Source organism: Euwallacea fornicatus, chromosome 3 (genome assembly GCF_040115645.1).
Source record: "Euwallacea fornicatus isolate EFF26 chromosome 3, ASM4011564v1, whole genome shotgun sequence".
Classification (NCBI taxonomy): Eukaryota; Metazoa; Arthropoda; class Insecta; order Coleoptera; family Curculionidae; genus Euwallacea; species Euwallacea fornicatus.
In genome coordinates this window covers 4,741,653-4,758,203 of record NC_089543.1, presented here as the reverse complement: position 1 = coordinate 4,758,203, position 16,551 = coordinate 4,741,653, and the positions used below count along the sequence as shown (strand labels likewise).

The window sequence follows — 16,551 nt, the reverse complement described above, 5'->3', positions numbered from 1 at the left end:
TTGAGCCTTGTAAACTTGTTTTATTTAAACGTGTGTTTATTACTTTAATGACATACGCACTATTTGCCTAAATCCGTAAATATATTTACTTCTCTTGAGCCTGATAATCAAGACGTGTGCCCGAGAACAACACCAAATACTGCATCGGCGACCGCGCCCTAATTACATAAGCTAATTATAGTCGATAATTTACATTTTTCCTTAGGTCATGTTTGCGGACGGGTTGTGCCGGTAAAACATATTTGATTCTGAACGTATTTCTTGAAAATCTCTTGCGTGATGAATGTTTAAAACGATGAAAATATTCTGTTTTAAAATAATATTCCGTATAAAAAATCCCGGTGTAGATGGAGCAAAAATCAAAGCTGGGTAAACGGAATTTATGCCAGAGCGTATATAGAGCCTGAAGAGAGAGAGTTAATAAAGGCGGTGACTGCGACGACCGCTGATATTATAAAATGTATAGGGATGAGTAAGTATACCACCGTTCGTCAGTTGTTTAACTCAATTATTGATCAAATATGGCGCATTTCCCACCCCACGGCTCCGTTAACCCTTTTGCGTTGAAGGGATTAATAATTATGTACCAACCCCCATATTAGGTCCTCAACATAACAACCCCATTATATTTATGCTCTGCGAAAATATCACTTTTATTGTTATGTTCCTTTTAAAGGAATCTATTTGATTTTTAGCTCTATATAATCGATTCCTTTTCAATTTCGCCCTTTTCACGTCAAGAACTCGAATTTTCGAGAGTCATTCTTAGTAATTTCATTGTTCTTTAATTGCCCCCGGATTTATTTTTCTTTGTCGCCTTTTTTGACTTTTCAAAGCAACTACTCGTATCATTTGGTGTCAGTTTTGCTCCTGAGAAGTATTGAATAATAAAGATTGACATGAAACCGCTTCAAACAGATTCAATTCTCAGCTGGATCATTCTTCTTGCAGTTAAAGTGTGTGTCGTTTAAATTTTAACATTTTACCATTGACAAAAATTAGCAAATATAGACTTCTTCTTGCCCCTTTTTGCAGGCGGTACCTTCAGTTCGTTGCCTTCATTTTTCCTCTTTTTTGTGGTGGCTCCCTTGTTGCGGCTCATCACCGTCTTTTTTTTATTTTGCCTTGATTTATTGACCTCCTTCTATTGGTGCTGGAAAAAGAACTTAATTTCTTTAATTTAAAAAGTTCCTCAAACGACCCAAATAACAGTGAGCTTTCAGGGTTATTATTTTGAGTCTTACTGAAACTACGCAAAACTGCTATGAAAAATGCCCGCGAGATCGGAAAAGATTGATTAAAAAACTGTTAAGGTAAATCAAATATAAACATTTTTAGTAATTGAAGCTCATAAAGAACCGGCATATGGCGACCAAAAGGGATTTATTAGACACGAACTGGTATAAAAAGAGGGGAGCCTGACATTTTAACGAGGGATGGACTTGGACAAGGTCCCATACCCCGTTAACGGAATCGCATAACAATGATCTTGTTTTCGGGGCGATTTTTCACTGTTAATTGCTGTACTCAATCCAGGATCGGTTTCCCGGAGATTCGCCTCCTTCATCGGAACTTTCGATCGATAATTCTAGTAAAGATTTAAAAATAAAAAACAGGGATGCGCTTACAGAAGCCAGATGTTTGACATAATCTCAAAGTGTTCCGAAACCGCTTCTGGCCTTTTAAATTTGAGTGATAATAGTAGTGAAGTCAATCAGCTCATGGTATTTTCCTTCGAAGTCAACGTTCTGATTGAAATTTACAAAGTGTATCACGAGGTGTATATTTATTACGTAGGGGCGTATAAATGACATAAAGCTGTAATCGAAACTAAAACCATCACACCCACTATTAAAACGCGGGTCGTACAGATGTCACTAAAACAATTTGACGTGTCGAGTGCATGCATTAAGCCGATACAAAAATACACACTCGTTCCGTGTGATATTAAGCATTTTCAACAAGTTTGCTTACCTTACGATCACCCTGTTATTCGTCTGATCTGGAGAGTTACCCAATCATTCAGCTTTACTCAAGATATATACCGGATGTCCAGGCAAATCGTTTTTTTTTGCGTCTACACAAATAAACCAATTGAAAAATTTTTACGTGGAAGTCATAGTACTCGACCGGCCATCACTTTGCAATTTATTCAATCTTCTAATTAGAACCGTTTTAACTCAAAACGCGTGCAAATTTGAAAAATTTGAATGTCCCGCGTTATCATCCGAGGCCACGATTGGTCAGAGTCAAGGTTAGAGTTAAACGAAGATAACGACGCCAACGACATAAGCGTAAAAACCCCATGTCAAATGAATTTTCTTTTTGTTAAATTATACTTTTATTTAAATACTACAAAGATAAAGCGAAAACAAATGGATCAAAGAATTGACCTACATATTAATGTTCAACCGAACAAGTAAGTGAACAAAAAGTAAACTTTTAACATTGTTTGCAAAAACATTTACAGCAATTGCTCCAAGAGACCGCGGAACAATCTGACCAATCATGGCATCGAACGGTTACGCGGGACATTTAATTTTTTTAAACTTGGAAGCGTTTTGAGCCGAAACGGCTCTAATTAGAAGATTGAAAAAATTGCAAAGTGATGGCCGGTCTTGACTATTGTGACCTCTACGTAAAAGTTTTTCAATTAGATAATCAGAGCAGACGCAAAAAAATAAAAACTAATTTATCCGCGTTAATTTTCGATGTGTAGGGTTCGCCTGAACATTCGATTTTAACTATTTAATCAGTTTAATTTTTATTAAAATTCAACAAAGGTGACTCATCCTCTGAGTCAATTAAAGGGAGGGGTTTGGTAGTTCCACGAAATTTTAAGCTGTATAAAGTTGAAAAATAGCTGCACGTTACGAATAAATATATATGTAAATGGGCCGGAGAGGCTCATGCTTAAGGTCTCAGACTATCCAGGCAGAATAGATTTTACCAGTCCTGATAATGTAAAAAGGATGATGCGGCATGTAAGCTTATCGACATTGCACTACCGTAAAAACAAATAGACGCTTTCAGCCTAATTAAATTGGTTTCGCTGTAGTTGATTTTACTTCACGATGCTGAACACAAATTGAGGATTCTTTAAGTCTCTCCTACATTAGGCATTGATACGGGAAAGTAGGGAATTTAACCCTAGCGCTGTGCCGTTTTTGAAGCCGTTTTTTCTTTTATTTCAGTGGGCATCGGTGGCATCATGGTTCTTCAAGCCGGAAGCACCCATTTTTGCCAAAATGCCAGCCGACCCTCACAGTAACAGCCATCGTTTCCCTTCCCATCGCAACGGTACCACACAGATTTTAACACTTCCCTCCGCTGCTTGTACCAACAAGGACTTGGACAGGAAGGCCTATCAACCCCCAAAGCTTTGCGCGGTAAGTCAGAAGGTCTTTAATTTAAAATCAATAAACCGGCGTCATGCATTCGTACGTGATTCTCCGATACCATAATTTATCCATCAATTACTCAGAGGAGAAAAAAATTAAAACTCCCTTGCAGATGGTATTATATGACACCGTCAGGTTACTTTGAAGCGAAGTTTCGCGTGAGTCTTCGACGATGTCCTACCGTGCAGAAGTAGACCGTACACAACTGCTTAATAGACTTCATGTTGAGAGCCATCTCCTGCATGAATACCAGTAAGATTCGAGACATGGCGAGTCTTCTTTGTCGCCTGTAGAAGTACGAAGTCACGATAAATTTCCCTTGCCGTCGGTAAATCAATAATTGCAGTACGAAAGTAAAAGAAAAAAGGCTGCTCTAAGTTTCATATATGGATGGATACTCTATCGGGTAAAGCTCAAGGCAGCTATTGCATCTCATGTAACGAGTGAATGGTGAAAAGATCCCAATTAGTAAGTAACCGAGGCAACCGGAGCTTCGGCAGAGTAATCTGAAGGGAAACGGGACGTAGGTACCTATATTACGTGTGCCAGATCCGTATGTGATTTAATGGTTAAAAAGCCGGCTGAAAATATGAATTTTGCAGACTTGCAACGATTTTTACGACGGTGTAACAATAACCCTGGCGACTTTACACTCGAGGCTACTTAAATGACCATTACAAACTAGATATTAGTTTGGCTTTAGTGGTATTCTAAATTTCGCTACAAGCCGCTATTTACATACATTTACTTACCAACCAGACCGACTTACAGGTTATTGAATGAAATTGAGTCACGCGTGTTCTAATTTTTAACAGTTTTTGCTGGCATTGCAAAAGCGCAACTTGCGCGAGTCGGTCGGTAATGTGTTGCGCACTAAGGAGATACCGTACTTAGCCTTTAAACGCTCCACTGCTGCAATACTTGATACTTAATTATTGTTCAGAAAACACCAAGCATCACCTTCGGTGCAGTTTTTGATGCTTGTTGAGGAACTGTTGCCTGCGACTCTTTTTCAGATCCATTACGACGATCGTTCGTCCTGAGCCGTCATGAGCTTCTTCCGAACGTGCGTTTAGCTTAATAACGAAAATTGGTGTGGGTTCAGCCTCTTACGTTAACCTGTAGGCCACACCATATTTTCCTTTTTGATTAGACAAAAGTCCGTTTACCTGTCATGTAATATTCCTTGATATGGAGTTCCAAAAAGTGTTAATTACGTGAGAAACGTTAAAATGACAATTTAAGTAAAGCAAATAAAAATAGAAAGGGTTCTTGTCATTGAGTCCATTTAAACGAATGCTATAACAGGTTGAGCAAGCAACGGCAAAACTGTCACAGTAGGAACTTTGTTTTGTCCATTATTTGGATAATTAAATAGACGAAAGTTTTCAGTCGCGGCGGGCATTTTATTTATTTATCCAACATTTTAGTTCTCGGTTGGTACAACTAACAAGAAATCGTTTTTTAATAATGGAACGTTTGATTTGAAACACGGTCCTTTTAAGTCACACCATCAAATCCTATTCTAAGCCGTATAGACCTTATAGACCATCAGAATGTTTTGCATTATCATCAAAGAACCAGAGGCAACTAAATCTGTCCCAATCAAGAAGATGACTGTGCTGAATTCTTTTCATGAAATCACATTGTCACTCTTTCAATAGCGATGTCAAACTGCTGTGCTGCCTAACGGTTTATATCAGTTCGTTTTAGTTAGGCATTTATTCCTAGAACCATTATCTATAAAATGATTGCTCTTGACCAGTGTTCACTCTGTCACGTCCAGCCATGCAATTTTCATTCCGAAGTGAGGCCAGTTTTGGTCAGTTTCAACTTCGATCTACTCCGGTTGCTCTATGTGTGAAAAAATATTTACACCTTGGCGGAAATTAATGAAGACAATTACGATTGGTTTGATGACACGATAAATGTTTTGACACATATTGGTTATTTATACGTGTTGGTAATAAAGTTTTTTACACATAGTAAATTATTGTAAATTTTTCGTCTTGACTCAGGCTCGTTGAAATATTTATAGAAAATTCTCACCAACTAGTCGCAAATATTGACGCCTATTGTAGGTGTTCCCAAACTGTGCGCGAAAAATAATGAATTATTAGAATAATATTTACAGTAAACTAATATTATTTCATTATAATTTACTGTCACAGAATAACTTATTTTTGTCCGCTATAAATTAACATTCACAGATCCCATTTATTTATCGTCGGGCCGTTCCTGTTTGTTTAGATAGGAAGGTATGTTGTGTGCGGTTTGGCTTACCTGATAGCTTACAAATTACAGCTTACATGCTTGCGACACACACACACACACACACACACATCGCTACGTCGAATTTAAATAACGTGTTCACCAATCAAATTGGTGTATTTAGAGAAGTTACGTGGCTCTCGTGTTTTCTTCAAACACTTTCTTCAGTCTCATTCTTGGCACTACTGCATTTCATTCGAATCCCCCGTATGTCGTCCGGTAAGCGCTGCGTTGATAATTGGCATAATTTTGAACGGTGATTCCAGGAAGTTTTCCTAATTTGTCTCCAACTGAGGCCCCATCACGATGACAGGCGTATAGCAATACAAAAAGACTTCGATATAGTGCCATATTAAAAAAGATCACCTGAATAGCGTAAAGCTACTGGTTTAATATCACAGTTAATTACCCACCTTTTCATTATTATCAAAAGCTGCACCTGAAGGCCTCCAGAAATTCCCATGATATGAGCGATATCTCACCACCTCATCAAAAATGTGAACATTATTAACATTTGACTAGATATGAAGGGTTAGATCAAATAATTCATTTTCTTCGAACGACCCCGTAGTTTAGTAATTTAAGGCTTTTAATGGTGGCAATAAATTATTCCTATAAATACCATGTTCTGGCCTCAGGCGCAAGATCAAGGGGTCCGTGAAATTTCGATTTCCACATGAGTTCTTTACCTAGATCACAGTACACACTTTTTGTCTGCGTTCTTATGTATATGTTTGAACATCAATATTTTGTACTTGTTATCGCTTACCCTTCAACGTGTTGGAACACTTATTTGATCCAAATTTAGAACAGTTCCGGCTAAACTTGCTTAGATTCTCGTTTCTATCAGTATCGTTTTCAATATTATTCAAGATTATTGAAGCCGATGATCTAGAAGAACTGGATATTGCCAGCAATTGCGGGCGTCCCACTGAAAGTGAGACAATTTTCTGTCCGGGAGGCCGCCATGCGTTAGTGTCCCTGTGTAGTCACTTCGTCGTCAGAAATGCATTTCGCAGTGATACGTTGTTAATGGTGACGTCACGTCGTTCTATCTGCCACCAAGGACCCACCATACCGTAAAACATCTAGCTACATCCAGTTCTTTTATATCATTGAGTAGAGCTAAACGATAAACTTGACATAATGCGTCGAATGGAACTGTTACGTTAGTATTTTGCCTTTATAATCGACAAATTTTATCTTTCAATTTCGACCCGTGTCTCAATACTGTGGATAAGGAAAGAAATCTGGTATTGGCTCTCTCGGTGGAACGGTTATCTCTTTGGAACAGTCCTTTCGCTGCTCATGTTTTTAGTTGTGCAAATATTGTTATTTGAAAATATTAAATCGTTTGTCTTAAGACAGAACTGACATAAGTTCCAGTTCTTAGTTTCCCTGGGGGGCAATAAATTCGCTTTGACTGAACAGCTCGGAAATTGAAGTTAGGACTTTCTAAAGTCCACAGTTTAGCGATCAGAGGTGCGGAACAATACTGCTTCAGTGGGTCTATGTCAATGCTTTTTTTGCAGATCGACAATCAGTTTCACACCAAAAAGTTCTAAAAAGATCTTCTCGTGCAAGACTAGGTTATTCTGCTCTAGACGAGACCCTTAACGTTTCTTCCCACTTTTCCGGCACGTTCACCAAGCGCAATATCCAGAAATCGGTTCCTCGTTTTATGATGTTTTAAATCCAAACATTTTTGCATCCAATTGTTCCAGTAGAATTTTAATTTATTTTTACCTTTATCTTTAGCAGCGTTTTGAATTTGAAAATACCTATGAAATTGTTAGAATCCAAAAAAGCCAGTGCGAATATTTGGAGCGCATTTGGTAAAGTTTATTAAATATTGCATTACTCTTGTTTGGATTGCTGGCTAATCGAAGTTTACAATGGATTTCAGAGTTCGAACTATTGCTCCATTTCGTTCAGAGGTTCCGAATATTTTGAGGAACTATTAATCCGGTCGTTGTATGCACCCTGCTAAATATTCGAGTCACGAATAACTGCAGAACTATTTACGTTATGAGGAATTTCTCAGATGACCGAATGCGTGAACATCGAACAGCAATGGACAAACCAGAATAAATAGTCAGCCATTTATCCACATAAAGACGATGAACATCCTGCGACATAATCAATCTTGCGGAAATAGATCAATCACAGTCTCAGTCCCGTTGTCTGATTTGCATACCGGCTTCGGCATGGAAGAGGATGCTTATAAATGCAGAGAAGACAGCCCAAAATGGAGGGTGAGGGACAAAAAGAGAAGAAGGTCTCATAAATAATACAAAGTGTTCTTCATGACAAATCAATATGTTTCAGATTATGAGTGACCCAAGGAACGAAATGAATTCGATTAGTCAGACTTGCGAGAAATAACTTTTAAGTACGGGATAATTTGACACGAAAAGACAGGAAATTGCGACTATGTTCCGGATTCTCAGCCAAAGGCCGGGGAAACGGTCTTTTTTCAAGATGGCGATTCACTAATCAGGAAGAATGGGCCACACCTGTGTGGGATTGAGACTTACTGCCCGTTGTCACGACATAGACGAAATTACCCAATCTATGAATAAACAAACAACATATTGAATGACCTCTACGGTCATATTGCGGTGTCATGGAAAAAAGGAGGTGATAATTTTGACAAGGTTACGGTCATGGATTATAAGTTATCGGAAAGTAAATATAACTGCATTTTTGCTCGCAAGAATCTGACCTATAGCCTTGGAAAAAGTGCTGCATTATAAACAGATACGTTAATGGGATAATTTAGATGTAGTTGTGCAAATTCTTAAGGAAAATTATCGACCACTTAACACTCAATCAAAAACTCTTCAGAAATAGACGGAAAATAAGAGGCTGCTCGCGTCAGAACTATAAAGATGTCAACTTCAGAGATACAGTACCGGCTGTCGCCATTCATAATGGAAGGGCAAAATAAATAAGCCGTATGAATCCACACAACATCCCCAGATAGGAAGAAATAATATTGCGGCGGGCGCGACAAACCATAAATTTGAGCATGTTTCGCACCATTACTCCATATTCACGATATCTCCTTGTTCCCGTACATTACAACGTTGGATCTGCCTCGTCTTGCCCAAGTTTTAAATTGCGAAGGCATATTGCAATTTTCGTATGAACGCCAGCCAGGCACTGAGAAGGTTAAAATGCTTATTATATACCCCCACTGTTACGTCACTTTGCGTGAATTAGGAGTCTGTTATTGAACCAGAGGGAATAAGCAGATCAAACATTTCCACATGGATTCATTGGAAAATCAAGCGAATACTACGTTTTTCTTCAGCTTTAGAAGCCTGTATAGGTCAGACAATCATCGCAAAGCGGACAATTTTTTGTAATCGAAACAAGACCGTTCAACAAGAGATGGGGAGGTGGCAGGGAGCGTGCGGATCAGCCGTATTAACCGCCAGCGTCGCGCCTGCGCAGTTCAAATTTTTATACCGTATTACTCATCGCTTCAGGAAAATATCGAGCAGCAATAACAAGTCTTAACGAGGCTCAAATTGAGTAAGAAATACTTCGATTCGGAATTCTACGTTTAAATATGCTTTCCTCATCGAGCCCAACGAAACCACGCTGTCCTTTGCGCAGTTCTTACATCCTAAAGCTCAACAAATTGAACCTTTTTCTGTTCCGTATACACAAATAATCAATACTGTCGCCCAAAGGTTTATAATGTAAAGACTTGTCCAGCATAGACCCCAGAATAGAAATGCAACGGTAGCGTCTTATTACTTTTAGTTATCGCCAATAAATCATGCTCCCCTCGCCTGCGCCCCGATGGTAACTGTATGCCAAAAATTTACGCTTCTTAAAATCCATGTTAAAAATATTCAAATTGTTGCTTTTTAGTGTTCCCCAAGGCCCCATTGAGGTTGACGTCAATTTTGCTGACGCGAAACTCTCTTTGGGGACCCTTTTACTCTTTCTAGACGCTAAAAGGATGGAATTAATTTTTTGGAACCTATTAGAGTGCAGCCGTTCCTTTATTAAGTTCAGTTTTAATAACTTTTTCTTGAGGAAATTAGGATTTACGTATTATGGCTTAGAGTAACGGATTAACTGGGTTTGCCTATTTTTTGAAATTACAATGGAATGGTTTTTACACCTGGAAAATTACCAGTGCGAGATAATAAATGTGCAGGATAAAATGCTGAGAAGTAGAAAAATGTATGGGCGCATTGAAGGGAGGTTGACAAGAGAATTTATCATGAACTTCGTTGATTGAAAATGTAAGGTAAGCTCAGGCGGCCTCCAGGTCAGTCAGTAATAGCTCCATGAGTTGGGTAAAGATTGGTCGATAAACTTTTGTTGGAAGTAGCATCAGCCGATGCAAATCAGTTAGATATAACGATTTAAATATTTTTAGTAGCCTTTTTAAATATATTAAAAGGGCAGTGCATTGCAGTGCGAAAAATACATCGGCGGTAACAATGCGGGTATTTTCCATAAAATTATTACTGTACTCGATCCCGCGAAGCACTTTGCATCCGCGAGGACCTTAGGTGTAACCTTGGAAGTGATTTATACATGCCGATATTTAACCCAAATCCAACGACGAACACAAAGTGTTCAGTTGCAACTCCAGATATCAATTTCCCCCCACGTCAGAGGGTCTTTGAGACACAATTTTTTCCGGCGCAAAATGAGATATCGTCAGCTCGATAAGTGGATCAACAAAAGGAGATCTTCACCTCAAAACCTAATCGATCATCAGTCTTCCTGCTCCAATAAGAAGGCGAGCACTTTAGGAAAATTGTAGGTAAAAAGGTGGGGCTGAGATTTCCTAATAGGAGTGTAACCCGCCTATATGTGGATTCGATTTTGGACTGATGGCGTGTACCCCATCGCATCGTTAGTCTGATCGGAATTAATGGATTAATGCAGTATTGAACTGTCATCGCTTATCTTGCCACCGATCGATAATGACAGTTCGTATTCCACGTATGACCGCGAGATTATTTTCAGTCCATAACATTGTCTATTTGCATGGCCTTTACATAATTATCGCTTGGACCTCCGATTCCATCAGATCGGCTGAATGTGCAGTGATAATCAGAGAGCAAGTGAAATAAGCACACGAGAAATTGGACACTGTCATATCTAATCCTGTAAACCCATATTAAATGGTTCGGGATTCGCGCTTTTAAGCCCGAGGCGCATGTCTTCTATTCGTATTAGGCACGGCTTCGTGCCCGTATAGCCACACGCATTTTCATTTCGCGAAACGCGAAATTACATAATATCAAACCGCAGAAAAGACATAATTAAATCGGGGCTACGGCGAGCAATTAGCTTTATTAGGAAGCAGGCCTGCTCCAAGATTGCTTTTAAACGTTGCCCTTGTAAGATGTGGGCAAGTTTTTAAAGGGGGCGTAACATTAGTAATCGCAAATCAAAGATGCAGTCAGTGGCTTTTCATAACCGAATCTTGAGATATCCGACAGGGCCGTATTTTAGCTTCGCTCTGGTCTAATCGAAGAACTGGCATGGGACTTAGGGAATTGCGTTGGGCGCGAATGGTGCGGCTCTGCTCTTGACCAGTGTGTGTCGAATATTCTTTAGGACACTGTTTTCATTCTAGGTGTCTCTGAAATATTGTTTACTGCATCCCGAGTATTTATTACCTGTTGTTCAAGTGCGGTTCCGAACAAAGGATATTCTTTAGCAGAAAGCTTGTTAACGTATGCCCATACGAACGATATTTCATTTTAAATAACAATGTTTATATATCATTACAACTGACGAGGTATATTTAGATGTTTGGGTAATAACAAATCCTTTAATGATTGCCTCAAATCTTTTTAGCTTTATTGCTGGTGCAGATTAGGCGCCGGGTTTTCCACACACATACGTTCCTGTTTCATAATAACTTGTCTTTTCATGCTTGAAACCTTTTGCTAATTAATTGTCTGATTTATAACTATTTTCTGAAATGTAGTAGTGGAATAATGTGTTAATTCCTATTCCAAATGTGGCATTTATTATTGCCTAGACATATCGCTTATAATTATGTCCGATTGTTAGTATTACCGTTAAAGTATTGCTCTGTGTCAGAACCCATTGAAGCTGCTACTCTGTACACCTCATTAAATATTGTTATTGCACCGCGAGTGGGGGAATTTGAATAATAACAACACATTTAGAGCGTCTAATTCTAACCTAATTATCATCTTCGCGAAACGTTTGACGATCATCATCATCATCATTACAAAGATCGTCTCTAGGAATTTCTTTCAATCTGCGAGACCGTGACATTTCTCTTCGAAGTATTCCATCAGCTCACACATATTTTTTCGACGCTACCAAAAATAGACCCGTTAACTTAAAAGTCCACGTTTCCCAATCGGTGAGCAATACGAAACAGCCATCATGAAGCTTCTAGCTACTCTCATCACAGATTGATCTCACAACACCTGAATTAACTGATGTTAGCTTGATATAAAGTCGCTCTTACAGAACAACGTCAATTCGGGATACGAATTTAAGGTTCCAGAGTTTTAATAATAACTATGCTGAATTTCGTGCGCCGCTGCACTTTCCAAGGTGCTCCAGACGTATCTGCAGAGTTAATGAAGAAAAAATACCCAACATAACCGCATGAGCTTTGTGGAGAGAGAACTGCATGGATCGAGGACCCCTATGGAAAATAAAGGGCTAGAAAAGGAACAAAGGAATTATACGGGACGTTGATCAGAAAATTTGTCTTTTTATGGAAAAGTAGATTCAACGACTGTTTAGCCTTTCCAAATCAGCCATGGGTGTGCGCTGGTCCAAGTTTTGGTCAAAAATCATTTAAACTTTTTACTTTCACCTGTTTCTTTATCAGCCATATTGCATGGGGTGCATGCGCCCAAAATCAAGCCAATCATAGAACTATGAAAAGATTTAATTCGGAACTTGGGGGTTGATTATATTAATGTTAGAGGGGACGCTTAGATTTCAAGAAAATTATCAACCCTCGTTGGCGTGGCGAGAACCTCAGGAAATTCTGATTACTGACGGGAAGAGTACGAGAGTTGTTCCTTACATCGTCGTTCTTCGAGGATGTTAATTTGGCTTCTGTTGCCACTAGATCTGAGCTATGTTTTTTTCCAGCCAGTGAAATGTACAGCCCCCAACTGCAAGTGTGACAACTTCATCCCTGGAAGGATTCGCATGCGCTACTGCGAAACCTGCAACCATAGTTGGATATCTCACGGTAAGTCAATATATGTCCTATAGGGAACATTTTAACTCTGCTCAATTTATTAATAGCTGCCCACACAGTACCATTGCAAATATCGTTATAAATGTCAGCGTCTGAGATGGTCTAATAATAATTTAAATCCGAAAAAATATGACCATCTCGATTGTACTTGGACTACCTTTTATGGTACCAGACGTCGGAAAGCAAGCTTATAGGGTGTGACTGGATTTAAATTGCAAAGTGTTGGGAAATAATTTGTTGTTAATTAGGCTTTTGTTTTCTCACGTATGAAGCTATTACCCAGATGTGTCGCAATACTTTGGGGCTTCGCCTTTTAAAGCCCAGATACCGCAAAAACTGGGCGAAGTCCCCTGGGAATACGGGGCTTTCATAACCCTTGAAATATCCCCGATCAATCAGAAAAAAATATTATATAATTCCCATTATCGGACACTGGGCATAAATTTGATATTCTGTAACCTAGTCACGTTGTGCCCATCTTTCCATTTAGTGTATGAGATGAATATTCGATTTTATAGTTCCCTTTTAAATTTTTCTTGGCTGGGCATAAATCTGCGTTTATACTTTACATATATCCTACAGAGCCTTCAGCACACAACCTAAAATGGGCATATCAATCATCCAAGCCCTTTAACGATCAGCGAGCATGTTAAAACGTTAGTGTCACCCTATACACCTCATGAACCCCTTTAGGACAGCATAATTTCTAAACGTTGGCAGTGACACATTTGAAGAACGAGGGTGTGCGCGCAAAACAAATATTAATATGTTTAGGGTCTGAAATTGAGGCCCTTAATAGCTGTATAGTTGCATGTTGTAATTTAATAAGTGTTTCTCCTGCATCTCCCTGTATTATATTTTAATTTAATTAAATTGTCAGCTAGAGAGTTTTAACGGTGTTTGTTACGTTCCGGGATCACCCGCAGGGTGGACACGCATGCGACATTATGAACGGTTCTCATTTTAGGCTCTAATTGCTTTTTTTTTAATTTAGAGGGATATGAACTTATGCCGATTAAATGGACACATGCTCAAAATCTAGGATATTAAAAATTGTTCTTAATAAAATTTTTTCTATCCGCTTTACGGTTACGTGTGCAACGTATCATGATATCTGCAACGTTTGTTAATGTAAACGTACAAATTGAGGGTATTTTTAAACACTCCTGTACATAATTTTTTTGCAGTATATGGGGAAAACGACATTAAGTTGGGCACATCAAAATTATTGCACTGCAGTTGTGTCGTTAGGTGCCGATTGTATTTCAATCGTTTTAGCTTTCATTATTTTAAGGACGCCTGGACGACATACTATCAGAGTCGCAAGAAATTTCCTGGAAAAGCAAAATATTCCAGTTTTAGACTGGCCCGATCTGGCGCAATCTCCCAAACTCGACTCGATTGAGCGTGCTTGGGACATGCTTCAGAGAACGGCTCTTCGAAACAAGAATGCATTTCAAGTCTGGAATCAATTATTCCCTCCGATAGACCTGGAATGATATATATCATCAAGATTTTGATCACCCGATCCCGAGTGCGGAACGGGGTGTGTGTAGGACCATCATAAATACGCGAGGTGGACCCGTTCGTTATTAAACTTTAAATTTGCACGTGTTTCTCAAGAATTTTCAATAATTCCTTCTACTACAATTTATTGTTCCACACCTTTAAATGGGCTTTTATCCAGATTCCTTAATTCGGCATTTGACAAACTGAGATGAAAATAACCATCACGAATAAGTGCAAGACTCGATTGAACGTAAAAAAATATTTGTTAGCAAAGTCTAGAACATCCCTAAATTTCGAGCACGCGTGTACATTGGATTCAGGGCTTATTTGTCGCCTTGACGGGGTGTAGAGAGGCTCTGGATGCGGGAGACGTAATGGATGCTTGAGAAATTTAGAGCGAGGTCGGAACCAACAATTGCAACTAGTCGAGACGGTATTAATGGTTGTTATAAGAAGAACTAACGTCAATTCCGTAACGGGAATAAGAGGGACTTCAGAGACACACCGAAATCGCTATGACTCACTTAAACACAGTCGTCTTCGGTTTTAATTTCTTAGAGTACTTAATCATATAACGTATACGATCTAATATCCAGGGAATAAATTTTCCGAAATCTGGGAAAGTTATTAAGATCGTATCTTGACGAATGACGTCACTTATAGAGGCGACATCAGTTTCCTTCCCCCGGCATTATAAGGTTAGTGTCAAGAGTTATGGATTAGCCGACTCGGTCAAAGCAATATGTCATATGTGAAAAAGTCTGGATAACTAATTCGGATGTCGGGGGTGAACTTACGGAAAATGTTTTCTGCCCCTTCGGAAAATATCAATGAGCGTAAAATAGGAGATCTAAAGTAAGAATGCGGTGTTTATAAGTTCAAGACATTCCTTAGTCAATTCCAAATAAACCTATTTTAGGACACATACATATCTGTTTACACGTCGAATTGGATAGGTGAGAAATGTTTTTACTTTTGATTATTTTCATTGACACATAGTTTTTATAAATTGTTTGTGTTTTCACAGTTGACTCTAAGGCTTATTGCCACCCAAACACTATTAAAAGCGGCATTAAAACTGGTTTAAATTTATCTTTATTTCCACACCGTATGAAATAAGCAATATCCCCGATCGTTCCGAGTTTTTAAGAAAGTAGGTAAATGCCGTGCTCGCTAGTGTCCCAATCAAATTGCTGACATTAAAAGTACCAAAAAATCTGAACTTGAAAATTGGTTTACAACCGAACGTGCTTTTGGCAATTTTTAATTATTGACGAGCAGACAAGCCAGATCGCGGCATTTATAATGAAAATAATCCATTTTCAATCGTGGCGTGCCAAACTGACGAATTTCATCACTGATGTGGGGGATTACATTATCACGCAATACGCAAATAATTAAAAAGGGACTAAAACATCGACCCCCGTCGATGAATTGACGACCAAATTATCAGATTGTTAATTCTGCCTTTTTGGGGGCTTGTAATCCATCTTTAAAACCGGTTGAAAATTTAATACCATTGTTTGTTGGATCATTTTAAAATCTCTGCTTCCCGTATAAAACATGTTTTGAAAGTTTCTCAAAAAGGTATTTATCAGTATAAACATTATACGTAATGAAGGATTATTCGCTTTATAGTCTCCTTAAAAACGAGCAAACCTGCATGTAGCCTGAACAAATGTTATCTCTGATGTACTGGAAACCGGCACGTCGTCCGTTTAACAATATTTTCTCATCTCGCCTTGTTTATGTTATAAAGAGACCTTACTGTTGATTAATTTTTTATGATACTTTCAATTAGAAAAACTCGTTGGTACCGCGAGTGTGACTTTCACGTTTATGCGCATCCTCACCATGCGTGACCAGAACATTTTTACAATTCACGCTATATTAGAATTCTAGTTAGACCTTAGGTTAAATGCCTGCACGAAATGTGTTACGGCTGCAGTGACTCCGCTTATCTCGCTTTCCGTGATCGTCACAAACGTACTATCTTAACTTGGGTTTAACCAGACGAAATTTAACTGATCTCATACGTCGGGCAGGACTTTTAAAGTTAGGCTAAGCTACGCTTGCCAAAGTCTGCCTCCCACGAAACGTAAATCGGTTAAAAAGTAAACGTTGTAG

The 16,551-nt window shown here is 38.7% G+C and overlaps 1 protein-coding gene across 2 annotated transcripts in view; it reads left to right on the top strand.

Annotated features, from left to right (window-relative positions):
- The window catches only part of LOC136350577 (zinc finger protein basonuclin-2-like), a 95,485-nt gene that overhangs the window by 17,578 nt on the left and 61,356 nt on the right, over window positions 1-16,551 (top strand). For both annotated transcript variants that reach the window (XM_066302435.1, XM_066302434.1), the window contains exons 2-3: window positions 3,195-3,389; window positions 12,804-12,906. In XM_066302435.1, coding sequence (XP_066158532.1) covers window positions 3,249-3,389; window positions 12,804-12,906 — 244 coding nt within the window. In that variant the 5' untranslated portion in view covers window positions 3,195-3,248. The remainder of the gene's footprint in view (window positions 1-3,194; window positions 3,390-12,803; window positions 12,907-16,551) is intronic.